The following is a 26,421-nucleotide window of genomic DNA, read 5'->3' as shown; positions in this document are numbered from 1 at the left end:
GAGGTAATTCACGAAAGCCACACACATGCTAGATGCTATCATGCACATGCGCGAAGCCAGCTACAGCTATGAAAATCGCCTCCTTGGCGATCTGTAAAATTTAGCCTGGCTTCATAGCAGTGTGTGTGTGTCATTCCATGTAACTTCATTGAAGTGATTTTTTTCTTTGGGTGCGCAGCATAGCATAGCTTAGCGTTCTGTGTGTGTGGCCTTCAGTCATGCTATATATCTGTGTTTTGTAGTTAAGAATGTCCGCCAGTGTAACGGTTAGCACAATTAGCTACCGTTCTCGGGGGTCTGAATTTGATTCCCGGTACCGTACTGCCAAAGCTTTAAGAATGACAGGAAGGTTGATATGTGGTAAGAAGGGTATATACAGCTTCCCTCCATTGGGGACTTGCCTAAAAAAGAGCTGCATCACCTCGAGATGAAATGAGTTCACTTTATTTGAGAATTATTCACAGTTGTTGCTGCTAATATAGCAGGCGAGATCATTAACAAAGTGATTGTTTAATATCTCGTAACTCGGGCCAATATAGGTAAGTTTTGGAGAGAAGTAGGTTTAAAACGTGATGAAAGCAATCCAATGGTAATGATACCTTTTCCTTGCCAACATACCTAACAAATAATAATAATGTTATTAATTTTACGTCCTCACTAACTACTTTTACAATTTCGCAGGCGCCAGTCAAAACATACTGTGCGTTAATTAAAAAATAGTCAACGAACGTACGAAATTAAACATAATAAAATGCATTACTGCCACACCTGTAGATATCCATAAATGTAGCAAACCTTCCTGTTATTTATTTTCATTCTTTCCATCGTAGAACTACTGGCACCGAGCTCGATAGCTGCAGTCGCTTAAGTGCAGCCAGTATCCAGTAATCGGGAGATAGTGGGTTCGAGCCCCACTGTCGGCAGCCCTGAAGATGGTTTTCCGTGGTTTCCCATTTTCACGCCAGGCAAATGCCGGGCTGTACCTTAATTAAGGCCACGGCCGCTTCCTTCCAATTCCTAGGCCTATCCTCTCCCATCGTCGCCATAAGACCTATCTGTGTCAGTGCGACATAAAGCAAATGGCAAAAAAAAAAAAAAAAAAAAAAAAAAAAAAAACCAACAACCAACTACTGGCACTGTCCAGGTACTTAATTCCATACCTAACCTAAACACTGCAGTCTTTCTTATCTCAATTACGGCTGTTTTAGGTAAATCCTGATATGGTAAATGTAGAGAACAAGCATGAAATATACTTAAAAATAAAGGTCTGGCTTTCAACAGCCACATTTATCCAATGAATGCTTCCAGTCACTATGTATTACATTTGAAAATACAATTCGTAACATGCGCTAGTTATCAGCTGGTGGGTTGACATGCTTTCTACAGCACAGCTTTATTCGGAAAGGGGGCGTTTGCTACACATACACCAACTGGAAATAACAGAGACCATCTCCAGAAACCGTTTTGAAATCTATAGTCGGGAACAAAACAATTTTTAAATTTCAAAAAGACAAGATCTCTGTCTCAATGGCAGTGTATGGCGGACAAAATGGCAGTGAAGATTACGTCATTTGAAATGACGACATGCTGGTAACAGGGAAGTTGGTGGCACAAGACGACGATGTTTCAAATGAAAGCAATTATCCGGTTTACTGTATGGTAGGCCTACTGCTCAACTGATAGAGACAAATGACTAGCCATTCTTTTGTATTAATATTGCATTATACAATAATAAGATACCCTTATTCCTGTTCTCTACGGAGTCAAATATGAAGTGAGACTAATCTTCGTAGCAAGATTTATACGACCGAATGCCCTTCCTGGCATCAACCTCATCAGAGGAGTTACTGAGATGAAACTAATGATGTGATACAGAGTAACTAAAAGTGACTATATTCACTTTATATTGAAACAGGAACGCCCGTACTTTAGCTTAGTGGAGAGCATGGATTAACGGCAAGGCGTGTACGGTTCATGCTCAGAGAGTATAAGGGGGAAGGATAGTGTAATGAGTTCATTTTTAAAGTGGAACTTGCAGTTTATTCAAGAAAACATAGAAATTATATCACCTTTTACAGATGAATGGTTTGAATGTCCTCAAAGATGTGGAGAAGGCGTCGACGTCGTACCACGGCGGTTGTCAACCCTCAATGTTGAAGGAGACTCGAACGTGGGGCGGTCGTCTGGTGATAGTGCAACGTGGAATAGTTGATTAGCTTTATATTCCACTAAAGTCCCATGAAGGGAATAGAGAAATGTAAGATGTTCGCACAGAATGTCAATAGAATCTGATACGACACATCTCTACCTCACTGCACTGCAAGTTGTGGCGAGACACTGATTACTAGCTGAACAAGTTCCACTGTAAATGGTGTTGGATGCACTTTACTTTTGGAAAAAGAAATGGATTCAAAATCATAGTTCTGTGAAAATAACAGAAATTAACACTGTTCATGAACTAGTCACTGGCGAACTCGAAGTGATAGGCAACAAAATATAATTTGGAACTTTCTGAGATTCAACCGTATACAACTTCACTTAATCTCAGTGCGAAGAAGAAAAATAAATTGAGTCGTACGGACACAGTCTTTCATACTGTCTGTAATGAGTACGGAGAAGCAAATGCAATGATCTAGCACACACACACACGTGGAAATATATTAAAGTTTCTATGAAGACAGTAAAGAAACAATTTGTGACTCTTAACACACAGTCTCGCGAAAAAGAACCAAGTTCCATTAAGACAGTCTTAAAAAAATCACATAGTTTCTCAGAAATAAATTCTCCACTAAGGCACAGTTTTACAAGTAGCTAAACACAACTTCTCGGCAATAAATGTAGACACAGTCTTTCACGAGGGGAATTAACGTAGTGCCTTTGAAAAGAAATGTCGGCACAATCTTATGAAAGAAAATGTTAACACATTTCCACGAACTGAATTAACACAGTCTTTTGAAAATAAAGGTTGGCACAGTCTTATGAAAAAAATGTCGACACTTTTTCACGAAGTGATTTGACACAGTCGTTGAAAAGAATGGTTGGCACTGTCCGTTATGACAAATATTAACACTGTCCTTTGAAAAGAAATGTACTTTCACTAGGGCACAGTTTTACAAAATAACTCAACACAGTCTCTTGAAGAGGAAACAGTGTTTCACTCAAGCACAGTCTTTACGCCCTAAGTCCTTTAAGCACAGTTTCAAAAATATCTAGCGATCACTGTATAGTCTCTGCAATACGAAATTCACAAGGCGAAAATAATGTTAATCAGCTCGACAGATCGATATTTTAAGTGAATAAGTATTTCGCTTGCACGTGAAGTTAGAGTCCGATGAGAATATGTTCGACACTTGTATCGCATGTTTTCTATCACCGGTCCTTAGCCGGACAGAGTAACGGACTGTACTACACCAGCTGACCCGCACAGCGTGACTGCTGGTACACGACAAAATCATACACTGTCTACTCCGGGGCTGGCGACCTCCTTATATTGCTCAAGGTCGGATGGCCAGACTGGAAATATGAGCTTCTTTAAAAATTTGTAACTCAGCCATCCTTCCGCCGATTTTCATGAAATTTTGGGCAGTAGTATTTGTTGTCCAGGCCTACAAGGTGACATTCTTCAACTCACGATCTGACATTCCGTTTGTGATATATAATGACATTGAACCGAATGGAACTTTCGATGTGTCGTCACTTGGCCTTGGCTGGTACTCTGCAGCATGCGATCACTTACATGCTGTCACCTATGATGCCTGCGCGCTCGGCGCTCATTTTAAATCCACACAGTAGGGTGTTAGTGCGTTCTCCTCAAGAAATACATGAACAGCGAATGCTGACAGGGCATTCCCGTTTCAATATATAGGTTTAAAAGTCATGTGTTCACCATCTATTGTCTTTAAATTTAGAAATGCTACCTTCCAACAAAAATAGCCAGTAAAACTCGGTAAACATTCATGTTTGTTAAAGAATAGTGTAGAATGTTTACATGTACAATTTACAGCTCTTTATAGCCTAGAAGTTATGTGTTCACAGCGCAAAATTTGAGGTTATCACATATATTGGACACCCCCTACTTTTTTGGCTGTAAAAGTGGAAAAAATAGGGGTCTAATAAGCAAGTAATTACGATATTATTGTTCAAGCCCAAAATTGAATAAGCGTTATCATATTCAAATATTTTTTTACGTAGTATTGTTTACCCGGCTGCTGAGTTTTGACACCTGGCTAACGAAAATTTCTGGGAAGAACCCTGCTTCCCATCATGAAGCTGGGTCTGTTCATGAGTGGCTTGTGAACAGTGAAGTTAGGGAAATGGCCTGGCCAACCCAGGGTCCCACCCTTTATCCTGATGAACACTGGTGCCTTCACTCCAGACTGCATCGACCTATGTCACTAACTATACTTGTTACATTGCTGCAGAAAGAATAATTTGCCATTCTTCTGGAGACATTCTGACACCTAGTAGACACTCTCCTCCACAGAGTTCAAGAAGCTATAATAAAGGCCAATGGTGTCTGATACTTTTGATCAGATAGTGTAATTTTCAGACTTTTGTTCACGTGTATAATAGCAGATGGGATGTATTTAAGATTGCCATTGAAATATTCTTACAGGTTGAGCGAACAGCTTCTAGCGGCTCTTGGTGCTCGAGGTGCACCTCATTTTAATCATCCTCCAGGGTTACCCATGCAGCAAGGTCCTCCACCCAATCAGCTGTCAGCTCTTCAATCAGTCTTGCAGCAACACATGTCGCAGCCTCCGCCATCAGTTCCTGTGAGTGGTACAGATATAACTGTGCCACCACCGAATGCTCAGCATCCTCCGACTTCTCAGATGCCACCTACAGGACAACTTCCTCCTACGGGACAACCTCCTCCGATACCAGACAAAGAAGATTTCTCTGGGGGAAGAAATCAACAGGAAAAAGGACGGGACAGGGAGAGAGAGCGAGATAAAGATCAAGATAAGGATCGCGACCGTGAGAGGGACCGTGATAAGGATAGAGAACGTGACAGAGGTCGGCCCAGGGATAGAGACCGAGAACGCGACAAAGATAGAGGAGACCGTGGCCGAGACAGGGATAGAGAACGCGACAGAAGCCGTGGGGATCGCTCCAATAGATGGGGTGGTGATAGAGACAAAGAGCGGGACCGAGGAGAAGACGGTGCCAGGGAGCGCAGGGACAGGGAACGTGGTGACAGAAGTTCGTCTCAGGTCAATGATGATACAGATAGGTTATCGAATAGATCGTTTGAACATAATCCATGGTCCAATCCTCCCCCGCCTCCCCCTCTACAACAACAGCAACATGGGAGACAAGAGGACAGCAGAGATGGTGGTAAACCTAGTCTGCTGGATAGGTTACGTAGTCTGGCTAATGATGGCCATGCTGGTTCTGGATCTGGCAGAGAAGAGAATAGGTGAGTAAATAGTTTGTTTCTTGGTGACTATAATAGCATGTATCATGTGTGGGGCACATTAACTACACTACATGATTCGCGTCATAGATTACGGTTTGGTTTATTATTTATTTAACATATGGCTTTTGGAGCCTGGAGTGTCCCAGGACACGTTTGCCTTGCCTGATGCAGGGCTCTCTGTTTGACGCCCATGAGTGACCTGTGAGCTCAAGGATTAACACTCCATCTGACAAAATAAATCACCGTCAACAGCATCATATGCCCCCTCTCCATATACACGGTGGGTGTAAAGTAAGTCCCTATCGTAATATGCTTATAACTTTATTAATAACTAGCTGATGTACCTGTGCTTCGCTATGAAATTCTACATTGTATAACAGAATTCTACTTTAGGTTAGGTAGTGTACACGTGAGCAAAATTGTATTAAATTGCATAGCTCTTAACGTTTCCCTAGAAACGCAACAGGGAGGTCACCAAACGTCTTTTCATTGTAATGGTAGGCCTGCTTGCCTACCATCAGTCACAATCAGGTTGGGGAGTTTTCATTATAATGGCAGATACTCTCATCCTCAGAAAGACTGTCTCAGTGGTTTTCCAAACTGAAATTAATATAGGTCATTACAATGACGTCAGTAGGAATGGCGCGATTAAAAGCAATGCTTTCATATGAAATACTCGATCAAATGAAAAACCACACATTTTCTCACTTTTAACGAACAGTACTACGCTGACGATCTAAAAGTCCATAGTTCCAGAGTTGGAATGACCAAGCCGCAGATAACAATGTTCCGTGAATACTCCTCGTATTTTTTCGACGGGGAGGGGTTCAAATAGTGGAGAGTCCCAGGGCAGAAACTATGCCCTTTTACTAATCTGTTTCCTAGGATTACCGGATGAGTCGCAAAATCTCAATTTACTACACTGGCGGCGGAAAAATCTAATTCCTGCCAATATTCAATCAGGTTGTTATACTCGGTACGCAACAGTAATCCCATCTATCGGAGTTGAGTGGCAGCATGAGAGACAAAGAACATCACAACAAACAGTGTCCAATGAAATGTTATTGTTGATCAATGTTGTGTGCTTTCGATATTGTACGCTTTCACATTTAGTTTTCTTCCGACTAGGAAATACCACTATTATCATAGCCGGTACAGTTAAACTGAATAAAACATAAATGATCGGAAATTGTATTCTCCATGACGTTCATTATGTAGTACTTTTTGATAGGACCAATAACATAGGTATTTAAAAATTAAATTTTGGGTGCCTTTCTCTAAACTACAATTTCATCCAGGGTGAATAAAATTGTTTGTAGCCTAGACTGTAGTTGTTTATTCCCCGACTCTGTATACCGATTTTCATTAAATTCTGTTAACCCATTTTCTCGTGGCTCGGCGTTGATATGAACTTAGCAACAATTCATGAATATCTGTGTTATCATAGCTGGTACAGTAAAAATGTTTAAGACATAAATGATTGGAAATTTAATTCTATATAACTTTTGTTAAGTAGTATTCATTAATAGGACCACTGATAATATAAATATTTGAGAATTAAATTATAGGCCCTCCCCTAAACTACCATTTCGTTCAGCGTGAATAAAATGATTTACAGCCTAGATTGTAGTGGCTCATCTCCCGACTTTACAAACCAATTTTCTTTAAATTCTCTTCAGCCGTTTTCTCACGATATGTGTACATACATACAGACAGAAATTACGGAAAAGTAAAAAGTGCATTCCCTTGTTACTGTGGACATGACCGATACACAAATGCCATTCTTTTCAAATTCTGAGCAATGTACAGACAAAACTCTTAATTTATATATATATATATAGATTGGTCTATTTTAGTGAAACAAGTTTTGTTGTGATGTTTACCATGGTAGAAATTCTATGCGGTGTAATACTGTATAAAACTTGAAACTTAAACTTAAAACTCCACATTTTCACTAGCATTTTTGTGTTTTGTGTTTGTAACCTATGGGGGATATTTCTAACTGACTCAAGCAGCTAGTTAGTGAGGACATGGCAAATGCAATCTTCCAGTTCATCCAAAGTTTCTGGTTTGGTGTGATACACCTCTTCCTTCTCCCAACACCACAGAAACAAGTGACATACAATGAGGTTGAGACTCCGTGCTTGGTACTCTTACAGACCACGGTGACCCAAGCAACGGCCTAGAAAATGTTGGTCAAGCCAGTCACGAATAGTGCGCGCATAATGAGGAGGAGCACCATCATGCATGAAAATGAGGTCATTGATGTTATCCCAGGTGGAGACGATAGGCCAAACTTCATTTTCCCTGTATGGCTTGGTACCATTCTGTATTCATGGTGTCTCGAAGAATGAGCGCACTCAGAACTTTCTTGAATGTTATGCCACACCAAACTGTGATGTAAGGACTGCTTTGAGACTTTTCCATCGTGACCCGTGGATCTTGCTGTGCCCAATAATGACTGTTGCGGTGGTTAACAAACCTCCGATGTGAAAATGGCTTTGTTGCTCCAAATGATGTTCCTGAACTCGGACAAGTCTTCATACCAACCAAGCATGATCTTACCATACTCCATTCAGTGGTCACAATCCTCTGGTAATAGCTCTCGATAGGAATGTGGTTTCCATGGACGAAAATCCAATTCAGAACATTCCAAATTGTGCAGCAGGAAAGACAATTTATGTTCATTTTTGGGGACTTTCTGTGAACATATCCCACACTTTCTACACCCTCTGACTTGAATATTGAGGGACGACCATTTCTATGAGTATCTGCTACAGAACCTGTGTTCATCAGTTTGCCATGGGAATTCTTGATAATCTTGAGATCCAAGGTTGTGCGAGGCCTATGCACTGTCCACCACCCTCTCTGCACTTCTCCACGGAACCCGAGACTTCATAATTGGCAGCCACCTGAGCTTTCTCCTGCATTGTGATGTGATGGCCCATACGCAACACATTCCCCCACCATGTAGAAACCAGGTATTAAAGCTCATCAAAAAATATTAATATATGAACATGTTATAGGCATATTACAACAAGGACTTTATTCCCATCTACCCTGTAAACATTGTGCAGAGGTTTAGAGTTGAATCCAGGCCTTTGGCACACAATCTAGTTGTTAAAAATTATATACCACTACCTCTCCTACCCTGCTAACCAACATTCTGACGGTGTTTCTTTTTTCTACCAATGTGTCTCGAACCAGCTATTTTTAAAAAAAAAAAAAAAAAATTCCAAAAAATTTCACAGAGGCTCTGAAAGATGTTGATGCTTTGGAAGGAGAGTCAGTGCACATGATAAGTGTCCATATCTCCACAGATTCATTTACACTGAAAACTATTACAACACTACTTGTCTACAATTCTTTTTTCTTTTCTTTGGGCCTAGCTGTAATGTTTGTGTGAAGAAAGTTGTGGAACTAATGAGGTCACAGAGCTAGTTTTAGAAACAGTATTGTAGGGGCTCTTAGTTAGTTCACCCCTGTTTCTGCTTCTTTTCAAAGTACCAGTTGAACCGCACATCACAGATGTATTGACAGATATTGTAACAACATTGACGTTATTCGCCAATCTCTCTTCCCCCCCCCAACCAGGAATATCATGACATGGAGCATGATCATTGCTGCGTGCAAGTTGCAATACTCCCTTCATAAGCCACAGCAGCACTGCTTGCCTTAGTGCCATTCGCAAGGGTGTCCTTGATTTGTTTCCCCACCTCCCTGTGCATCGTCACAAAGAAAAATTATCAGATTTCCTGGGCGTTTTGGATTCAGATTTACACTGCCTCTAGATATCCAGAAACTCTATAGCGTATGATCCTCCCCTGTCCCTCCCTCCCCCTTCTTCTTTTTCTGTGCGAATGGGTCACTTACGACCATGCAAAATCAGCATTTGTTGAGCTTTCTTCCTTGCCCAATAGTTCTTCACTTTCGTTGATTGTTGTAATTTCTGTTCCTTCAGCCAAGTATGTTGTGTTGGTTTCTTCTCATCCTCAAATCCCCTTGTGTGAACTACTTTCCTGGTTACATTTCTATCCTGCAGATTTGGTGATCGTAATTCAGTGAGGTCTTCCTCTGCTTGCTTATACTATTTTGATCTTGTACATTTGATTTGCAGAAATTTGTGTATTCAATAAGTCTGCTGTTCTTTCCAAATGGCTTAAAAATTGAATTTGTCTCAGTTTCGTTGTATCAGTAAATTCAGATATTTTAAAGTATATTTCCTATTGGGTTTGGGGTAATGTATCCCATTTTTAATTCTGGGCCCTAAGATTTTCTCATGATTTTCCTTTCTTTAATCTCTAATTGTTCCATTAAATTTTTGTTATGTAAATTGAGTGTTTCTGAAGCATAAAGAGTTTCAGGTTTGATCACTGTTAAGTAATGACGAATTTTACTGTTCCAGGACAAGCATTTTTTGTTATAAACATTCCTTGTGTGTTGAAAAGCAATTTCCATTTTCTGAATTCTTGAAGCTACTGATTTATTTTCATTGCTATTTTCAGTGATCCATTCACCTAAGTACTTAAATTCCTTTACTCTTGCAATTTTATTCATATCAATGGAAATTTCCAATGGAGCATATTTTTATATTTGTCATAATTTTTTTCTTTTTATTTTTCATACAAAACTGTAAGTTCTGTTTTTGCTGCTTGCTCTTCCAGTACAGCAGTCTGTTTCTGTCAATCAGAGATGTCTTTGGCAATTAGTGCCATATTGTCAGCAAATGCTAGACAGTCTGTGTCAATACCCTCTCTCTGTACATTTGTTTTCAATAACTTTGCCAACCATTCATTGTGCTGGACATTGATATCATCATCTTCAACGGAATGGTTCACAGTCTGGCAAATGCATCCCTCCCCTTGGAGCTGGCTGGTACATTCATCCATCAGTACCAGGAAGTAAAAAAATTATCATTATCAATAGAAAGGAAAAAATAAATTTATATGAACATTGGCAGTGTGTTGCAAGAAACTTTTATAAAAACCACAAACAAATTGGCATAAATTGCATCAAAAATTTCTATACACTACTACTTACATCAATAAGGTAACGACTGTTGGAAAAACCAATATCAAAATTAACCTTCAGCATCTCAAAATCTACCCAATCAAGAGGCAGAAAGAGATAAAAAATTTAAAAATAACAAGCAAATCAATATGGCTCATAACTACTGCACATTTCATGAGCATGATTCCTGTCCTTAAAATGTTGGTTTCAGGCTCACAAGTTTTTACAGGGAAGTAGTATGTATTTAGGGGAACCGTTGCTGAAATTGTCATTATAATATCACTCTTCGTTTTGAAGTTACTCTGTTTTTAATGTATAATAGTTGGAAAGAAAATAGCTAGTTTTTAATACTTGAGGAGATCTGGACAGTACATATTATTATAAACAAGAACTTCAATAACTTCGAAACAAAGAGCAATATTTGAATGAAAATTTCAGAATATGTTCTCTTTCCCTGTAAACAATCATATGCCTGAGACTAAAAGTTTAAGAACAGGAATCATGATAATGAAATATGCAGGTGTCAACTTTTGGTAGGACCTGTAGAGGCACCCATTTGTGTTAAAAAGTTTTGCCTAATTTCATCATGATTATCTCTCAACTGGTATCATATAATTTTGTAACGTAACTGGTATCATGGTGTCTGTCAGACTCCAGAAATTTACCCTTAAATTATACAATATTTTCTTACTTTTTGGTGGGTGTTTTTAGCTTAACTGGTTCAAACATATATTTTAGAACATGTCACAGTAAAAATTAGGGTAAAAAATTACAAATGCAGAAGAAAATATAAAAATACTAAAATGAAGCTCCAGAAAAGTGGACCTTCTATTTATGTTAAAAATCTAGAAACAAAACTTTTTATCCTTACTTTTCTGCTATTTCAGCCCTTTATAACATAGAACTGGAGAAAGAATCAAAATTATTGGAAACCTCAAAGCATGAATTCATATTTTGATATCCAAAATTCATGTGTGTTAGATCATTTTCATGTGTTTCTCTGTCCTTCCCTCCATCATTATCATCCACTTACTGTTCTGAATCTGTTTCGTCATTACTTACTGTCTCTTAATCCGAATCGATATCACTGTCATCTAACATTTCATTAATCATTTCTTCTAAACCAATTTTGAAGTTTTGATTGATTTGCTTTCAGAACTCCGTGAGAATAACCAGTTTCCACATCACCAATCTATTCTGATTGTTGAGATGGATCTGGTCATGGCTCCATATTGTATGAATTAATTACAAAGCCCAGTCAGTAATAACAATATTATATTAAACAGTATTAATCACAATAAACCCAAAATATTGATTATCAAAACTCATGAACAATAGTCACATAACTGGTATCATACGTCTGCACGGCAAACTTCCCCCGCTTTTACTGAAGGTCAAACAGCAAACGGTATGGCACTTTCACTACATGGTGCTAATGCTCCACCTGAAAGGTACACAAAGGGAGAAAAAATTAGGTGCCCAGAATGATAGGGGATGGCCGCCGGAAGTTGAACAGCCTTCTCGCAGACTTATGATACCAGTTGTAAGGATTAGAGAGTTGTGTGTGGGGGGTTCAATAATTTTGCTAAATGTTATTTACAATTTTCAGCAATAAAAGCAAAACCAAAATATAGGTTGATAGCAAATTTGCAATAAAACATTGTATTTTCTTTTTACATATGTACAAGGAACATGAGCATTATTATTCTTCTGTTGAAAACGCACATTACATACCGTATTCACGCAAATAATACCCGCACATTTTAAAAAAAATTGAGGCCCGAAATTGGGGTGCGGGTTTTATTTGCGTCAATGTTGGCATTTTTTTCCAAAATCAGCCTTCCTAAAGTTAAGGTGCGGGGATTATTCGCGTAAATACGGTATATCAAAGCATGTATGTTAGGGAAAATGTTATCCCGCCACTTTAACAGGTAGGGCCTAGCCCACCTATATAATTTAAACATCTGTATAAAAAGGAAAAAAGATACTATGAGCTCCATATTACTAAAGGCCAGAGGTGTTCTCCTGTCATACATTATATTACAATGTGTTTAAAATGAGTTCTCATCGTTAGTATTACTGACTGGGATCCATTAAGCCTTCACTGCAGCTCCTATAAAATGCCCGCATTCTGGTACCAAGGAAAGAAAAATGTCAATCGTGTTAATGTCCTTACCTACTATACAAGAACTACAAACTATAGAGATCCCTAAACACTGTGTATGGTTCAAGATATTCTGATGTTGAAAATTCTAGTAGAATGGGAATTTGCTGTATTAGATGAGGGACTTCATCAGATTGCTGTAAATGATGTTTCTTGGATAAGAGTGATTCCACATGATTTCATCAATTATTTTGCAGTTTTTCTTTGAGGTAACTGGTTTCACATTTTGAGCCAAATATGCAGAATTTTGCAAAAAAAAAAAAAATGTGATTTCGTGTTTTGTGAAAAACAGGTCTCTACTCATAACCAACAAGCTTTGTAGTAGGAAATCTGTTTGTGCTAAGGAAGATATGATAAACTGATAATCTTTTTTTAGTTTTTGCCGTGTCACAATAATAAACTGTATGAATTCTTTACATTTCACAAAGATTTGCTTTACATCCTTAAAAAAAAAAAAAAAAAAAGTTCCCATCCCTGGGGTGTATGAAATTCCCTGTGGCAAGGTTAATTAATTAATGGCATGTGGCCTTCAAAGAGGCCTGGTACACGTCTTTCGAGTGTACGTTATATAGGCGACATGCGCATCTGTGAGGATAGGTCCATGCCTAAGATGAATTCTAGTGATGAAGGCTGCACAAAAACCAAGTCCCTGAGCTTAGAGGAATTAACCAATGAAAGTGAAAATCCCTAGCCCAGCCAGGAATTGAACCTGGGACCCCTTGGACCAAATGACTTGGTGAAACCTTAGTGGATTTTTTCTCTCTATTATTAGTATTAATGTCATCACATTACCCGAGGTTTTTTGATATCGAGAAAGTTAGCCAATCTACTGCACCACAGAGAGGCCTTTCTCACGTACTTTCCAAGATCGGAAGCATCTGTACCATTGCCCAATTTGCTCTGTGAAAACTCTGCATGAATGAGTTTGACACTGTCACTGACAAGGCTATAGTAGCTGCTTCATACTGGAGCAACTTCAATATTTAAGGAAAATCAGATACGATCACCACCACCACCACCCCCATCAGAGCAAAGGTTTCCCCCATCGCCTTCCAGGTTCTTATATTTTGGATAGTTCTTGCCCACAATTGCCCCACTTTATCAGACCCCTTAGACTGTAGATGTCTTCTTCTCGATATCAGTCTGTTATTGCCTTTGTCCATTTTCTGAGGTTCAGCTTATCCAGCTCCACTTCTGCAACCAGCCTGCAATCCAGTTTTTTTCCTTTTGAGTTTGTTACTGAGAAAGTAAATTCTTCTTTCCATCCTCCTCTGATGCTCTAATAGTAGGCTGACATGTTTTTGAATGGAGCTCAATGTCTCAGTACCATAACACCATAGTCCATTATTTCCTTCTTGATGTTAAGCAGAATGAATGAAGCCAATTGACCAACATTTCTTCCAGGTGATTACTGTTCTTCTCCTGATCTCTTTATCCCTCCTGCTCTGAAAGGAAACAGTCTGGCCTTTCTCCATTATTGGTTCCTCAGAGATGTTTGTCATTAACATGATATTTGCTTCATTCATTAGTAATCCCACTCACTGTGTTCATACAGGTCGCTATCAAGCAAATGGTTGCGCGGTTTGGGTCATGTAGCTGTCAGCTTACATTCGGGAGATAGTGGGTTCGAACCCCACTGTCGGCAGCCCCGAAGATGGTTTTCCGTTATTTCCCATTTTCACACCAGACAAATGCTGGCTGGGGCTGTACCTTAATCTAGGCCAGGGCCATCCAGTCAATGCGCTCCGAGAGCATGCCCGCGCAGTCAGACTAGCGCTCCTACCCCTACCACCACTACAGTGCGACATCGAGGAGACCTGGGACAGGCGGACGATGTTCGGACCGCGCTCACTAGATACGTACGTATAGACGTGCGCCCGACGGCTTTTGTGGGTTTGTTGACATATTGATAGGGCTGTTTTGCCATCACAAATATACCGCATATATAAATCGAAAGGTACTCCGATTATGGAATATGCAGGAAACGAAATCAAGTGTTAAGTAAAGAATAATGTGATTTATTCAGATCTGAAGTTAGAACATATCTAAGAGGAAAAATCAACAAAATTTTGCAAATATGAACAGATAGTACAGACCTTGAGTGACTTTTGCTCAGTCATTTTTCCGAGATTTTAGTTTTGGAGCAAATAATCTTCTCCAAATTAGGTACAATATTTCTGGACACAGCTATTCTTAAACAATTGCGAAAGTTTATATCGCTCATCATTGCATGATGGTTACTTTTCGTAAGCTTAAGAACAGAAAAGAAATGCTCAGAAATGTACGTTTAGCCGAACATTGACAGAACTTTACATGCACGTTGATACAAAAGGGGGTATTCTTCTTGTGGAAAGCCGCTGTTTAATATTCTTCTAAACTTCGTGACATTAGAAAGCGGTCTTTTAAGACGAACATTGCACTGCAGTTCAATCAACTCTTAATAGTGGAGCACTGTCTGCTCTAAGAGAAAATGGTCGAACAAATACATCTAACACCGCTTGGAGTTCTGATAATTCTGAAAATCTCTTTTCAAACTCTTCTTGTAATTGGCGAATTACCTGCAAGTACTCATCAAAGTCGACACCTTCTTTCACTGTTTCAAGCTATGGAAAATGTCCTGTGTTCCTTGCACGCATCTGGTTTTCCCACAAAATCAATTTTCTTTTGAACGCTTGAATTTTTTCCACCAAATCGCAGATATTGTGCTTTTTGTCCTGAAGCGAAGTGTTCAAAGTATTCAGATGGGCAACAATGTCACTTAAAAATGCCAAGTCTGCCACCCACTTAGGATCACACAAAAGAACTTCGGGCCGCCCTTTCATGTCACAAAAGGTATATATTGCGTTCCGCAAGCAAAAAACAGGATGAAGCACCTTCGCCTTGCTCAGTCATCTTACTTCTGCATGGTACGGGATATCCGGATGCTCCACTTCGATTTATTTATTTATCGTGTCAGAAGTACAAAGTAAGAGAGATAAAAATTAAAAAAGGAAATTTTAAACATTGGTTGACCAAAAATTGGCCACGACAAGCGCATTTGGAGTTGCCCTCATTAGATCTTTAATGGTACAAGTGGCTGGAGAAGATGGACACAGTAGAAGATGCTCGTTAGTCTGCTTAGTACCACACTTGCAGTAAACTGTCTCCACAGGAAGGCCCCATTTCTGTAGGTTGGTCTTGCATCTCGTGGTGCTGGAGCGTAATCGATTGAGAGCCTTCCATGTTGTCCACTGTTCAGAATGTCCAGGAGGAAGTTCTTCCTTTGGAACCATCCATTCTCTCAAATGTTGACATTTTTCCCGCCACATTGAGATTCTTGCTTGTTGTGGTGTTCCTTTAAGAGCTTCAGTGGTTGTCAAGAAGCTCTTTCTTGATTTCAACCTAGGATGTGCTGGTTGACAGGCAAACAAAGGATGGACTTCCATAGTCATAGCCTGGCTTTTCTCATGCCTAGCAGCAATCTCACGTCGGATTTCGGGTGGTGCTATACCAGCGAGACAGTGGAGTTTATCTATGGGAGTAGGTCTTAAACAACCTGTGATAATACAGCAGGTGTCATTTAGTGCTACATCTATGTTTTTGGCATGGCTGGACTTATGCCACACGGAGCATGCATACTCAGCAGTGGAGTAGCACAGTGCTAGCGCGCTTGTTCTCACAGTGCAAGGGTGAGCTCCCCAGGTGGTGCCTCGAAGTTTCCGCACTATGTTGTTTCTGGCAGACACTTTTTGTTTCACGTTTAGGCAATGTTTCTTATACGTAAGCGTACGGTCCAGAATCACTCCCAGATATTTTGGAGTCGAACAGTGTTGAATAGGGATTCCTTCCCAGGTGATTTGTAAGGTTTTAGCTGCTTTTTTTTATTGAGATGAAATACACAGCTATGAGTTTTGGCAGGATTTGGCTTCAAGTCATTTTTATTGTAGTAGTTCGTAAATTCTTTCAGAGCTTTGGATAAAGTCTGTTCTACCTTTTCAAAACAGTTGGCCTGAGCAGTGACTGCACAATCATCAGCATAGATAAAACTCTGGGTACCTTCAGGTAGAGGCTGATCGTTAGTATAGATGTTGAATAACAGTGGTGCGAGCACACTGCCTTGCGGTAACCCATTCTTCTGTGTTCTCCATCTGCTTCTTTTTCCCTGAAATTCCACAAAGAATCTTCGGTTTTGGAGAATATTTTTAATGTTGCACATTAGATGGAAGTCTTTGGTGATGTCATACAATTTTGTTAGAAGAAGCCGATGGTTGACTGTGTCATAAGCTGCAGAAAGATCAATGAAGACAGCGCCTGTAATGAGCCGATTCTCAAAGCCATCCTCAATATGCTGTGTCAAGTTTAATACCTGTGATGTGCAGCTTTTTCCTTCTCGGAATCCAGCTTGCTGTGGTATAAGAGACGACTCCACCTTTCCTATCAGTCGCTCAAGAATGAGCCTCTCCAGGACCTTGTACAGGTGACAGAGCAAGGAAATAGGCCTATAGCTTTTGGGATCGAGCCGATCTTTGCCTGGTTTAGGGATAGCAATGACTCTAGCCTTCCGCCAGATTTTGGGAATCTTGCATTCTTGGACACAGATATTCATTAATTCCAGTAGCCATCGCCTCGTAACAGGACCAAAATTTTTGATCTGCTCTACTCGAATGTCGTCTAGTCCAGCTGCTTTTCCCAATTTGCACTTCCTCAGTGCTGATTCCAGTTCGGCTTCAGTAAATGGTGGAGATAGTATGTTGCTCTCTTGGTTTGGCTTCCGTGTTATTGGTTTCTTATCTAGCTTTCTAGATCGGGTTGATTTTCCATTTACTAGCAACTGATGGGCAATTTGATCTGCCTTTATATTAGCATATGTGCTGGCTTGGGTATTGTCATTATTGAGACGACGTAAAAGTCTCCAGGCCTTCTGACTGCTCTTGCTCATGTCACAATCTGTCATTAATTTTATCCACTCATCCCTTTTAGCCAGTGATACTGAGGAAAGAACGCTTTGTGCAAGGATTGATGTGTCTTCGCTAAAAGGATCAAGTTCATATTTCTTGTAATATTCTTCTAGCAAAGTGGCCGTTTCAAGTTTAATGCCTTTGATAAAACTGGTTCTGCAACCTCTTGGAATTGATGCCCTTGAAGAAAATTGGACGATGTCAACAAACTTGTCGTACTCTTCAGGAACAGGAGCGATGCTCAGAATCTTCTCATCCAGTATGCTGGAAAATCTTGCCCAGTCAGCCTTCTTAAAGTTGTATCTTCGCCTAAAACGGACTTCTTGAGGTCTTATTGGTGGCAAAATTTGGCACATGATGGGCCTATGTTGTGTGTTTGGAATTGGTGGACATACTGCTTTGGTGCATGTATGCATAAGTTTTCACTAACAAAAAGGAGGTCTGGATTATAGCCTCGTCCCCATCTTCCACTGTTAAAAGAAGGAGAGAGTTTGCTATCATGGATGAGGGCGAGTTGAAAATTTTCAGCCCACGAGAGAACTGTCTCACCATTCGTGTCCTCATGTGCATAACCCCATACATGACTGTGACTGTTGAAATCACCTATAACAATGGAGGCTTTACTTTTATCAAAATTGTGGGGTGGAATGAATGAAAATTCTGCTGCAGGTGGTTTATAGACTGAGGTGATTACACAGTTACTTAGTTCAACGGTGATAATTTCAATATTGTTTTCATCTGACTGGCAAGCACTTCTGACTTCTAAGTTCGGCTTCACAAAAACGGCACTTCCATACAGAGCGTGTGGTCTTTCAGCGATCAGTTTCATGCCAGGAACAAATGGGCGTTTCTGCTTCATATCTCTGTGTGTTTCCTGAACACATAGAACATCACACTGCTTGTTGCGACAAAGTTCATACAAAAGTTGTTCTTTACAAGATGTTATGCCTTCAATGTTAACAGAAATGACTGTTAAGGTTGGTTCTGAAAAGAACCGTTTGTGGGATCTCATATTAAATAACTCTGTTACTTCTGGTGTGAGAGAATCAGCCGTCTAGGAAGAGTCCTAGTCCGTTGCCCAGGAGACACCCGGATGTATAACAATATCGCATGCAAAAACACCCTACTGGGAGGTTTCTCTCGTGTCTCTCATGTCTCTCTTCGATGTCATCCAAGAACTCTTTGAATTGGCAGTGCGTGAGTCCATGGGAGCGAGGAAAATTTACCATTTGCACAACTGTTCCCATTAGATCTTTAAGCTTGGCGACCTTTGCACAGATTGCCTCCTGCTGTATCAAGGAATGGATCGCTGCCATTATGGTACTACCGCTCTCAGCCATTTTTAATTTTACATACTGGTAGTTTAGGAACCCCGAGCATAGTCCATGTAAAGCAGGAGTTCCATCCATCGTTACACTCGTCAACCGCTCACATTTTAATCCCATTGACTCAAAAATACCCTCCATAGCTTGGAAAATTTCGAAACCGGTAGTGGTGTCTTTGAGAGCTACCTAGTCTAGGAAATCCTCGGTGACCCAAAGATCGTCATCCACCCCTCGAATGAAAATAACGAGCTGAGCTGTGTCTGCAACGTCGGTTGATTCGTCGAGGGCGATGGAAAAGGTTACAAAATGTGCTGCCTTCACCATTAAGTGCTGTTCCATGTCAACGGCCATATTGTCTATTTTGTGAGCCACACTTTGAGGAGAAAGAGAGATTTTGTCAAATTTCTCAACTTGCTCTACAGGACAAATACATGCCGCCGCATCCATTAGGCACTCCTTGATTAAATTCCCTTCCCTGTTAGCTTGCATCCGGAAGATAGTGGGTTCGAATCCGACTGTCGGCAGCCCTGAAGATGGTTTTCAGTGGTTTCCCATTTTCACACCAGGAAAATGCTGGGGCTGTACCTTAAATAAGGCCACGGCCGCTCCTTCCAACTCCTAGGCCTTTCCTATCCCATCATCGCCATAAGACCTATCTGTGTCGGTGCAACGTAAAGCCACTAGCAAAAAAAAATTCCCTTCCCTGAAGGGTTCCCCAGCTTTGGAAATTCGCAGCGAACATTTGTAGCCTCCTCATAAAATGGGTCCACCAACCTCACTGTCCTCAGTCTCCTATCCAAAAAATATACGGCAAGTCACAATTTTTATGTTCTTCAGATAATTCAAACATTTCTTCATTCCCGTTTGTAAACAATAATTTTAAAATTAAAAATTAATACTTAGAGAATAGTGCTGCTTGAAATTTTCTTTCACTTATTCCAACTTTGATTGGCGACTGGCTTCTGTCAAATCACCATAATCATCCCTGTGGTTGGCACTGTAGTGCCGTTCCAAATAGAATATGATTAAACACACTAAATCTCGGTGGCACACTAAACCTATGGCATGCCCTTTATAAGCTGTACAGAAAAATGAAATTTCTCATTCTGCTTTAAAGGCTGCTGCTTCACCACTCCTTTTTTTTGTATGATGTTCAGTCTTGACAGCTGTGTCCGGCTCCATGGCTAAATGGTTAGCGTGCTGGCCTTTGGTGACAGGTGTCCCGGGTTCAATTCCTGGTAGGGTCGGGAATTTTAACCATAATTGGTTAATTTCGCTTGGAGGAGGGTGGGTGTATGTGTCGTTTTCATCATTTCATCCTTATCACGACATGCAGGTCGCCTACGGGAGTCAAACCAAAAGACCTGCATCTGGCGAGCTGAATTTGTCCTCGGGCACTCACGGCACTAAAAGCCTTACGCCATTTCATTGCATTTTTATGACAGCTGCGAAACTGATTTAGTTACCCTCTGTCAACAAAGCGCATTGGACTAGACTAGTGACTGATGGATTGGCTCCTCGCTTAGCCAGCCAAGCCCCTTCCACCACTACCCGAAATTACCTTCCCCAAAGCGCTCGGAACACTGGCTCGCTGTTTGGATGGCCCTGATCTAGGCCATGGCTGCTTCCTTCCCACTCCTAGACCTTTCATGTCCCATCATTGCCATTAGACCTATCTTTGTCAATGTGATGTAAAGCAAATTGTAAAATACAGGTCGTTCCATGTAAACAAATATTGTACCAAAAAAAAAAAAATCCCCCTATTTTTTCTTCTTTCATTTCTGTCATTATATCTTCTTTCTGCTTCTTTCTCTTTGTACATTTGCCTTTCATGTGTTTTTCTTAACATGTGTGCTGTCTTTCTGTTACTGACATTTTGTTGCCACTTGTTTATCTCCACTCCATTATTTATTAGCAAGGCTAGGATTTATGTGTAATAAAAATGGCTAACTATGTAGCTGCATATGGGCTTAAGAAATTTGAAATATGGGCTAAAATTTCTATTAAAATAGTGTAAAATAATGTAAAGAATATCTGTATTGTATCAAATGTTCATGCTTAGAATATAGTTAAAGATTTATTGCTTAAACATGAACTTCATAGAACTAATATTTTTTCATGTGGGTATTAAAATAATTAGGACATTGTTTGTTTGCATTGTTGCTACCAATTCATACACCCTGTTTTCACAGCAGGTTGAATCACGTGGTCTAAACCAGCAAGAAAGAAAAGAATGGGCTCAGAGCAGAACTTGCTTCCCATTAGATCTATCAGAAGCCAGACAATTGTGATGTACATTTTCAAATTTTTTCTGGCAAGAATATTTTCTATTGCTCTTTTGCTTTATGTCCCACCGACTCAGACCGACTCCTTTCCTCCAGCGTTTGTCTTGTGTTCTCAATCTTTACAACCTGCATAAACCTGTATACTTTTCTCTCCCTTCTCCTGTTCTTATCCAAATTTCTACTTATGCTGTAGTCCTGAAAATCTGTGGTGATGATCTCCTCAATGAATCTCAGTGTCTGCCCTCATAAAGAAGCTAGAAAGCAGAAGTGGGCTCATCTGGGGATGAGAGAAACTGATGCAGAGAGCTGGAATTGATCTTCTGTGTGAAGATGACTGTAGATTGTGATTCTGTCTTGTCTACTTTCTGTTTTTCTTTATACCCATGCTTACTTGTCATGGTATTTATCGTTATGTGGGTTTCTGTCTTTCTATAATGACTTTATCCATTACTTGTTTCTCCCTTTCTATTAATTACATTGCAGTTTCTCCTTTTCTATTACTTACAAAGTTAAACAAGCAATCTTGAAGTTGTTTTCAATGTTTCCAGGCATCAATTTGGAGGTCGTGATGGCAGACCGAGCCGTGACAGAAGCTCTTCACGTGAAGGAGATGGTCCTCGCAATAGAGACCGGGGAGATCGAAGCCGGGACAGAGACAGAGATCGCAATCGCGACAGGAGCCGCGAGACAGATCGTGACCAGGAGGGAGGCGGTGGCCAGAACCTTCCTCCTTCGTTATTGGACATGCCAAAGATCACCCGTCCAGAGAATGGAGAGGCACCCACTCAGGGTCCACCTGATACTGGTGGTGGCCTCTTACCGAGCCCAGGCCTGCGCTTCCCTGGACCGAGAGGACCTCCACCAGGTATGCAAGCACCTTGTAATGTTCTTTATGCTCCAAATAGCTTAACTTCAAAAATTGACAGTTTGTGTACCACTTGACCGACACCTTACCAATGTTGCCAGCTGTCTACTGCTACAAGAACAGGTATTGCAGTACGACCACAGTATACAGCCCTCGTAAAATGTAACTCTTTGGAAACAAACTCACAAAAAATGAAAACTCTTACACCTGACACTAAAACGAGATAACAAAATCAAAACTCTGATAGATTACATTTTGGTCAAGAAAGGTAACAGGAAAATGTTGGTAGATGTAACAGCCCTCCCATGTGAATCTTTCGAAGGAGATCACAGAGTGGTGATAGCTAAGTCAAAGATGGGAAAGATACAAGAGATTAGGCAGAAAAACTAAGGGTGTGGAAATTGCAGGAAAATAAAATAAATAGAGTTCCAGGCACATATTAAAACAAGTATACCGAAGGAAGACATCGGAAGGGTCGAAGAAGAATGGGCGTACTTTAAAACAGTCATGATAGAGTCTGCAGAAAAGACCTGTGGAACACTAGCAGGAAGGAAGAAAGATCAAGAAACATCCTGGTGGAATGACAGGGTAAAAGATACACTTCAAAGGAAGAAACAAGCTTGGAAAACATGACTGAGAAACAGAACAACAGAATGCGAAACAGAATACAGGCACAGCAAGAAGGAGTGCTCCAAGGTGGTTCATAATCATCTTCAGTGTTCTGCCATATGGTAGGTCTTCACATGGCAGTTCTCCATGCAATCCTGTCTCTTGCCATCCTCTTTGTTTCCTCATACTTGTATTCTATCCTATTACTGTCCAGCATCTGATATCTTCTCAGTCCTCTTTTTCTTTTTCTGTTTACCGTTCCTTCTATAGCATCTACAAGCAAGCAATCTCTCCTCATCCAATGACCAGTCCAACTGTGCTTTCTCTTCTTGATTACTTTTAATATATTTCTCTCTTCCCCAACTCTTCTCAAGACTTCTTCATTCTTTACTTTTTCTATCCATTGTATACTTTCCATTCTCCTCCAAATCCACATCTCACATGCTTCCAAGTCTTTTTTCGTCCTCTTTTCTCAGTGTCCATGCCTCAGCTCCATACAGTGCCACGCTCCATACAGTGCCACGCTCCATACAAAGCACTTCACGAATCACTTCCTCCAGTCTCTATCCATGCCCCCACAAAAAAGTCTACTCCTTATTAAATGCTTCCTTCGCAATCACAATACGAGTTTTCACCTCTCGACTGCACCTCATGTCCTCTGTTATTACGCTACCGAAGTATTTGAAAGCATCCACCTGTTCTATTATTTCCTGCCCTAACTTTATGGATGTCTTCACTTTTCTTGTACTTATCACCATACATTTTGCCTTTTTCTTATTAATTCTCATTCCAAATTCTTCACAGACAGCATTTAGATCTGTTAGCATCGCCATCATAGCTCGTTCACTCTCTGCCAGTAGGAGGTTCAAGAAGAGAAAAAGAAATGCTGGCAAAAATTCACTAAATCTCTGCAAGAAAATACACCCAGAAGCAAAAAGATCTTATTCCAGTGGATTCAAAAGAAGAAAAACCCAGGTGAAGGTGCTAACTTCATTAAAAATGAACAGGAGGAAGTGATGACACAGAAGCACGATATACTGCAGAAGTAAATTTAAATAATAAATATGGTAGTTCAACCTATTCAATACAAGTAAATAAGAGATGTAGAGATTACATTCTTATTTAATTAAAAGTGGAAATGGTACCGGTTTCGACCCCAGTCTGGGTCATCATCAGCCGATTATAACTCAAAAAACAATGAATAAGTAAGAAAGAAGTTAACGGTCAAGTCCACACAATATCAGTTGAAGAGGCGATATAAAAATGACGGACCGAGCTCGATAGCTGCAGTCGCTTAAGTGCGCCCAGTATCCAGTATTCGGGAGGTAGTGGGTTCGAACCCCACTGTCGGCAGCCCTGAAGATGGTTTTCCATGGTTTTCCATTTTAACACCAGGCAAATGCTGGGGCTGTACCTTAATTAAGGCCACGGCCGCTTCTTTCCCATTCCTAGCCCCTCCCTGTCCCATCGTCGCCATAAGACCTATCTGTGTCGGTGCGACGTAAAGCAACTAGCAAAAAATAAATAAATAAATAAATAAAAATGACGGGGGTAGGCACTGTAAAATTCAGACGAAGTGGAATGTAAGTCACTTAAAAGAAGTAATGCGTGATCTTCCGAACATCAGCACGGCACACGCAATGTTTGGCACTGTCTCACAATGTTGACGAAAAGCAGAGAACAGTTAAATGAGCCATACTGCATAAACCGTCAGGCACAAAGTCACAACACAATCCAAATATGAAGATCTAAAGTCATGAAGAAGCCGAAGACGAGCAGCTCAACCGAAGTAACTTGCAAGCTCCAGAAGATTGACGCGGTGTTTACAATCTCAAGTGCTGTAGTTTCATACCCTGACGGAGATTGAAGGATAGATTAATGATCAAGTATTTGCTTAGTTCACGAAAATGTACGTGTGTATATATAATACGATTCAATATAATTGATACGGGCCGTATTTTTTGGTAATAACGATATGCACGAGTTTTTTTGATATCTTCTTTCTTGTCTATATATAACTTCCCAGGTACTAAAAATACCGTATTTTAGCAAAATATCGCGAAATTTGATTTATTGCGCAAATAATCGCGAAATATACACCACTTGGTGCGAGAAATGCGAAATGGCACCGGAAGAGCTCCCCAATAAACGTTTAAATGCTTCTGAGAACTTGACTATCGTAGTTTCCTTCTCATTTGCTTGATACCGCTGTGTATTCAGTTCCGTGATCTCTAAGGCAGTCGATAAAAATCAATATCTGTTATCGATTACAGCAAATAGTCGGTCGTAGATAGGCCTGCAGCAGTGCGCAATGAGAGTTCGTTACTTACGAACATCTATCGGCAAATGTCCAACATTTAAGTATAAAAATGCCGAAAACTGAAGTCACAACAGGTTTTTCGAGGGCCGGAGAATACTACAGTGAGGGGTTCTATGTATTTGATGCTGCAAGAAAGATTCTAATGTATCAATAGTGTACCGGTAATATTCGTAAAGTTGAAACGTGCGATATACACTGCAGAGAATCAGAATGAAGCAAATGAACATAATTCAAAGCGGGAAATAACAATCGGCGATACTTTACAGATCGTAAAGGTGTTGAAAAATTATAGAGAGCAATTTGTAATAGACACAAAGAAAGCATTCATGCAAGCCAACATAGAAAAATAGGATAATCCTAGCATAAGGAAGAGAATGGATATAAAAGGAAAGATAAATAATGCTGTGTTTACTATAAAATATGACGGTATTGGTAGGCCTATTGTATATAAATCGCCTGTTTGAGTAGTAATAATGTTATTGTTTTTATGCCCCACTAACCACTTTTACATTTTCCTGAGACGCTGAGATACCGGAATGTTGTCCCGCAGGAATTCTTTTACGTGCCAGTAAACTAGTGACACGAGGCTGACGTATTTGAACTCCTTCAAATACCACCAGACTGAGCCAGGATCGAACCTGCCAAATTGGGGTCAGAAAGCCAGCGCTTTAAGCATCCGAGCTACTCATCCCCGACCGGGGAAAAAGAGTATATCCATGAACACCTTCAAGAGCTATATGACTGTGCAAAATTCAATGAAAGCACATCTGGTTGAGGAAGTGAAAGAAGACAGTGTTAGCAAAGTTTTAGAAGGTTTTATAAAAGACCACAGTGAATTTGCATCCAAGTGTTCGCAAGCATTATGGTTTCCGACGTCTAATGTGGTCAGCGAGAGGAGCTTCTCTGCTTACACAAAGACACTTTCTGACTGTTGCACAACTCTGCATCCTGATAATGTTGATACCATGCTTAGTTTGTACTTTGGAGACAAGTAATTCAACGTCTGAAAATGTAGGCTATGTATAAATGTATATCACAGGGCAGATCACCTAACTTCATTTCGAAGTATCAGTGATTTATATATTTATTTCTATAACAATTTGCGTATTTGGTTTTTCTAAGATTTAATAACAATGATACATTACAAGAGTTTACTTTAAAACCCCTTATCACATAGTTAGTTACATTTACCCCATACGCTACTACAAGGAAGATATGGCAGGAAACATCGATCAGCATAACAATTTATTTCACGAAATACCTACCGAAATAGTGTCAGTTTTAACACCGAAATCAACAGTTTTATTTCACCAAAAAATAAGGCCCCTATTAATTGAATACGTAATTGTGATCTTGAAGATTTTTAGAACAGTTGACGTGAAAAAACAATAGTGAATAGAAAAAATGGTAAAAAGCGCAATACCGGAAACAAATGAAAACGTGTATGCACAGTACGCTATTTCTTGAATATAAAAAATTCAGGT

The 26,421-nt window shown here is 40.1% G+C and overlaps 1 protein-coding gene across 7 annotated transcripts in view; it reads left to right on the top strand.

The window, feature by feature from the left end:
• Positions 1-26,421, top strand: part of Isha (Insulator su(Hw) mRNA adaptor) — a 402,024-nt gene that overhangs the window by 333,119 nt on the left and 42,484 nt on the right. For all 7 annotated transcript variants that reach the window (XM_067156873.2, XM_067156871.2, XM_067156870.2 and 4 more), the window contains exons 17-18: positions 4,616-5,422; positions 21,692-22,008. In XM_067156873.2, the coding sequence (XP_067012974.2) occupies positions 4,616-5,422; positions 21,692-22,008 (1,124 nt within the window). The remainder of the gene's footprint in view (positions 1-4,615; positions 5,423-21,691; positions 22,009-26,421) is intronic.

The sequence above is a fragment of the Anabrus simplex genome, chromosome 13, assembly GCF_040414725.1.
Source record: "Anabrus simplex isolate iqAnaSimp1 chromosome 13, ASM4041472v1, whole genome shotgun sequence".
Lineage (NCBI taxonomy): Eukaryota > Metazoa > Arthropoda > Insecta > Orthoptera > Tettigoniidae > Anabrus > Anabrus simplex.
Note: the sequence above shows the minus strand (reverse complement) of the source record. Positions and strands in the feature narration are given on the sequence as shown.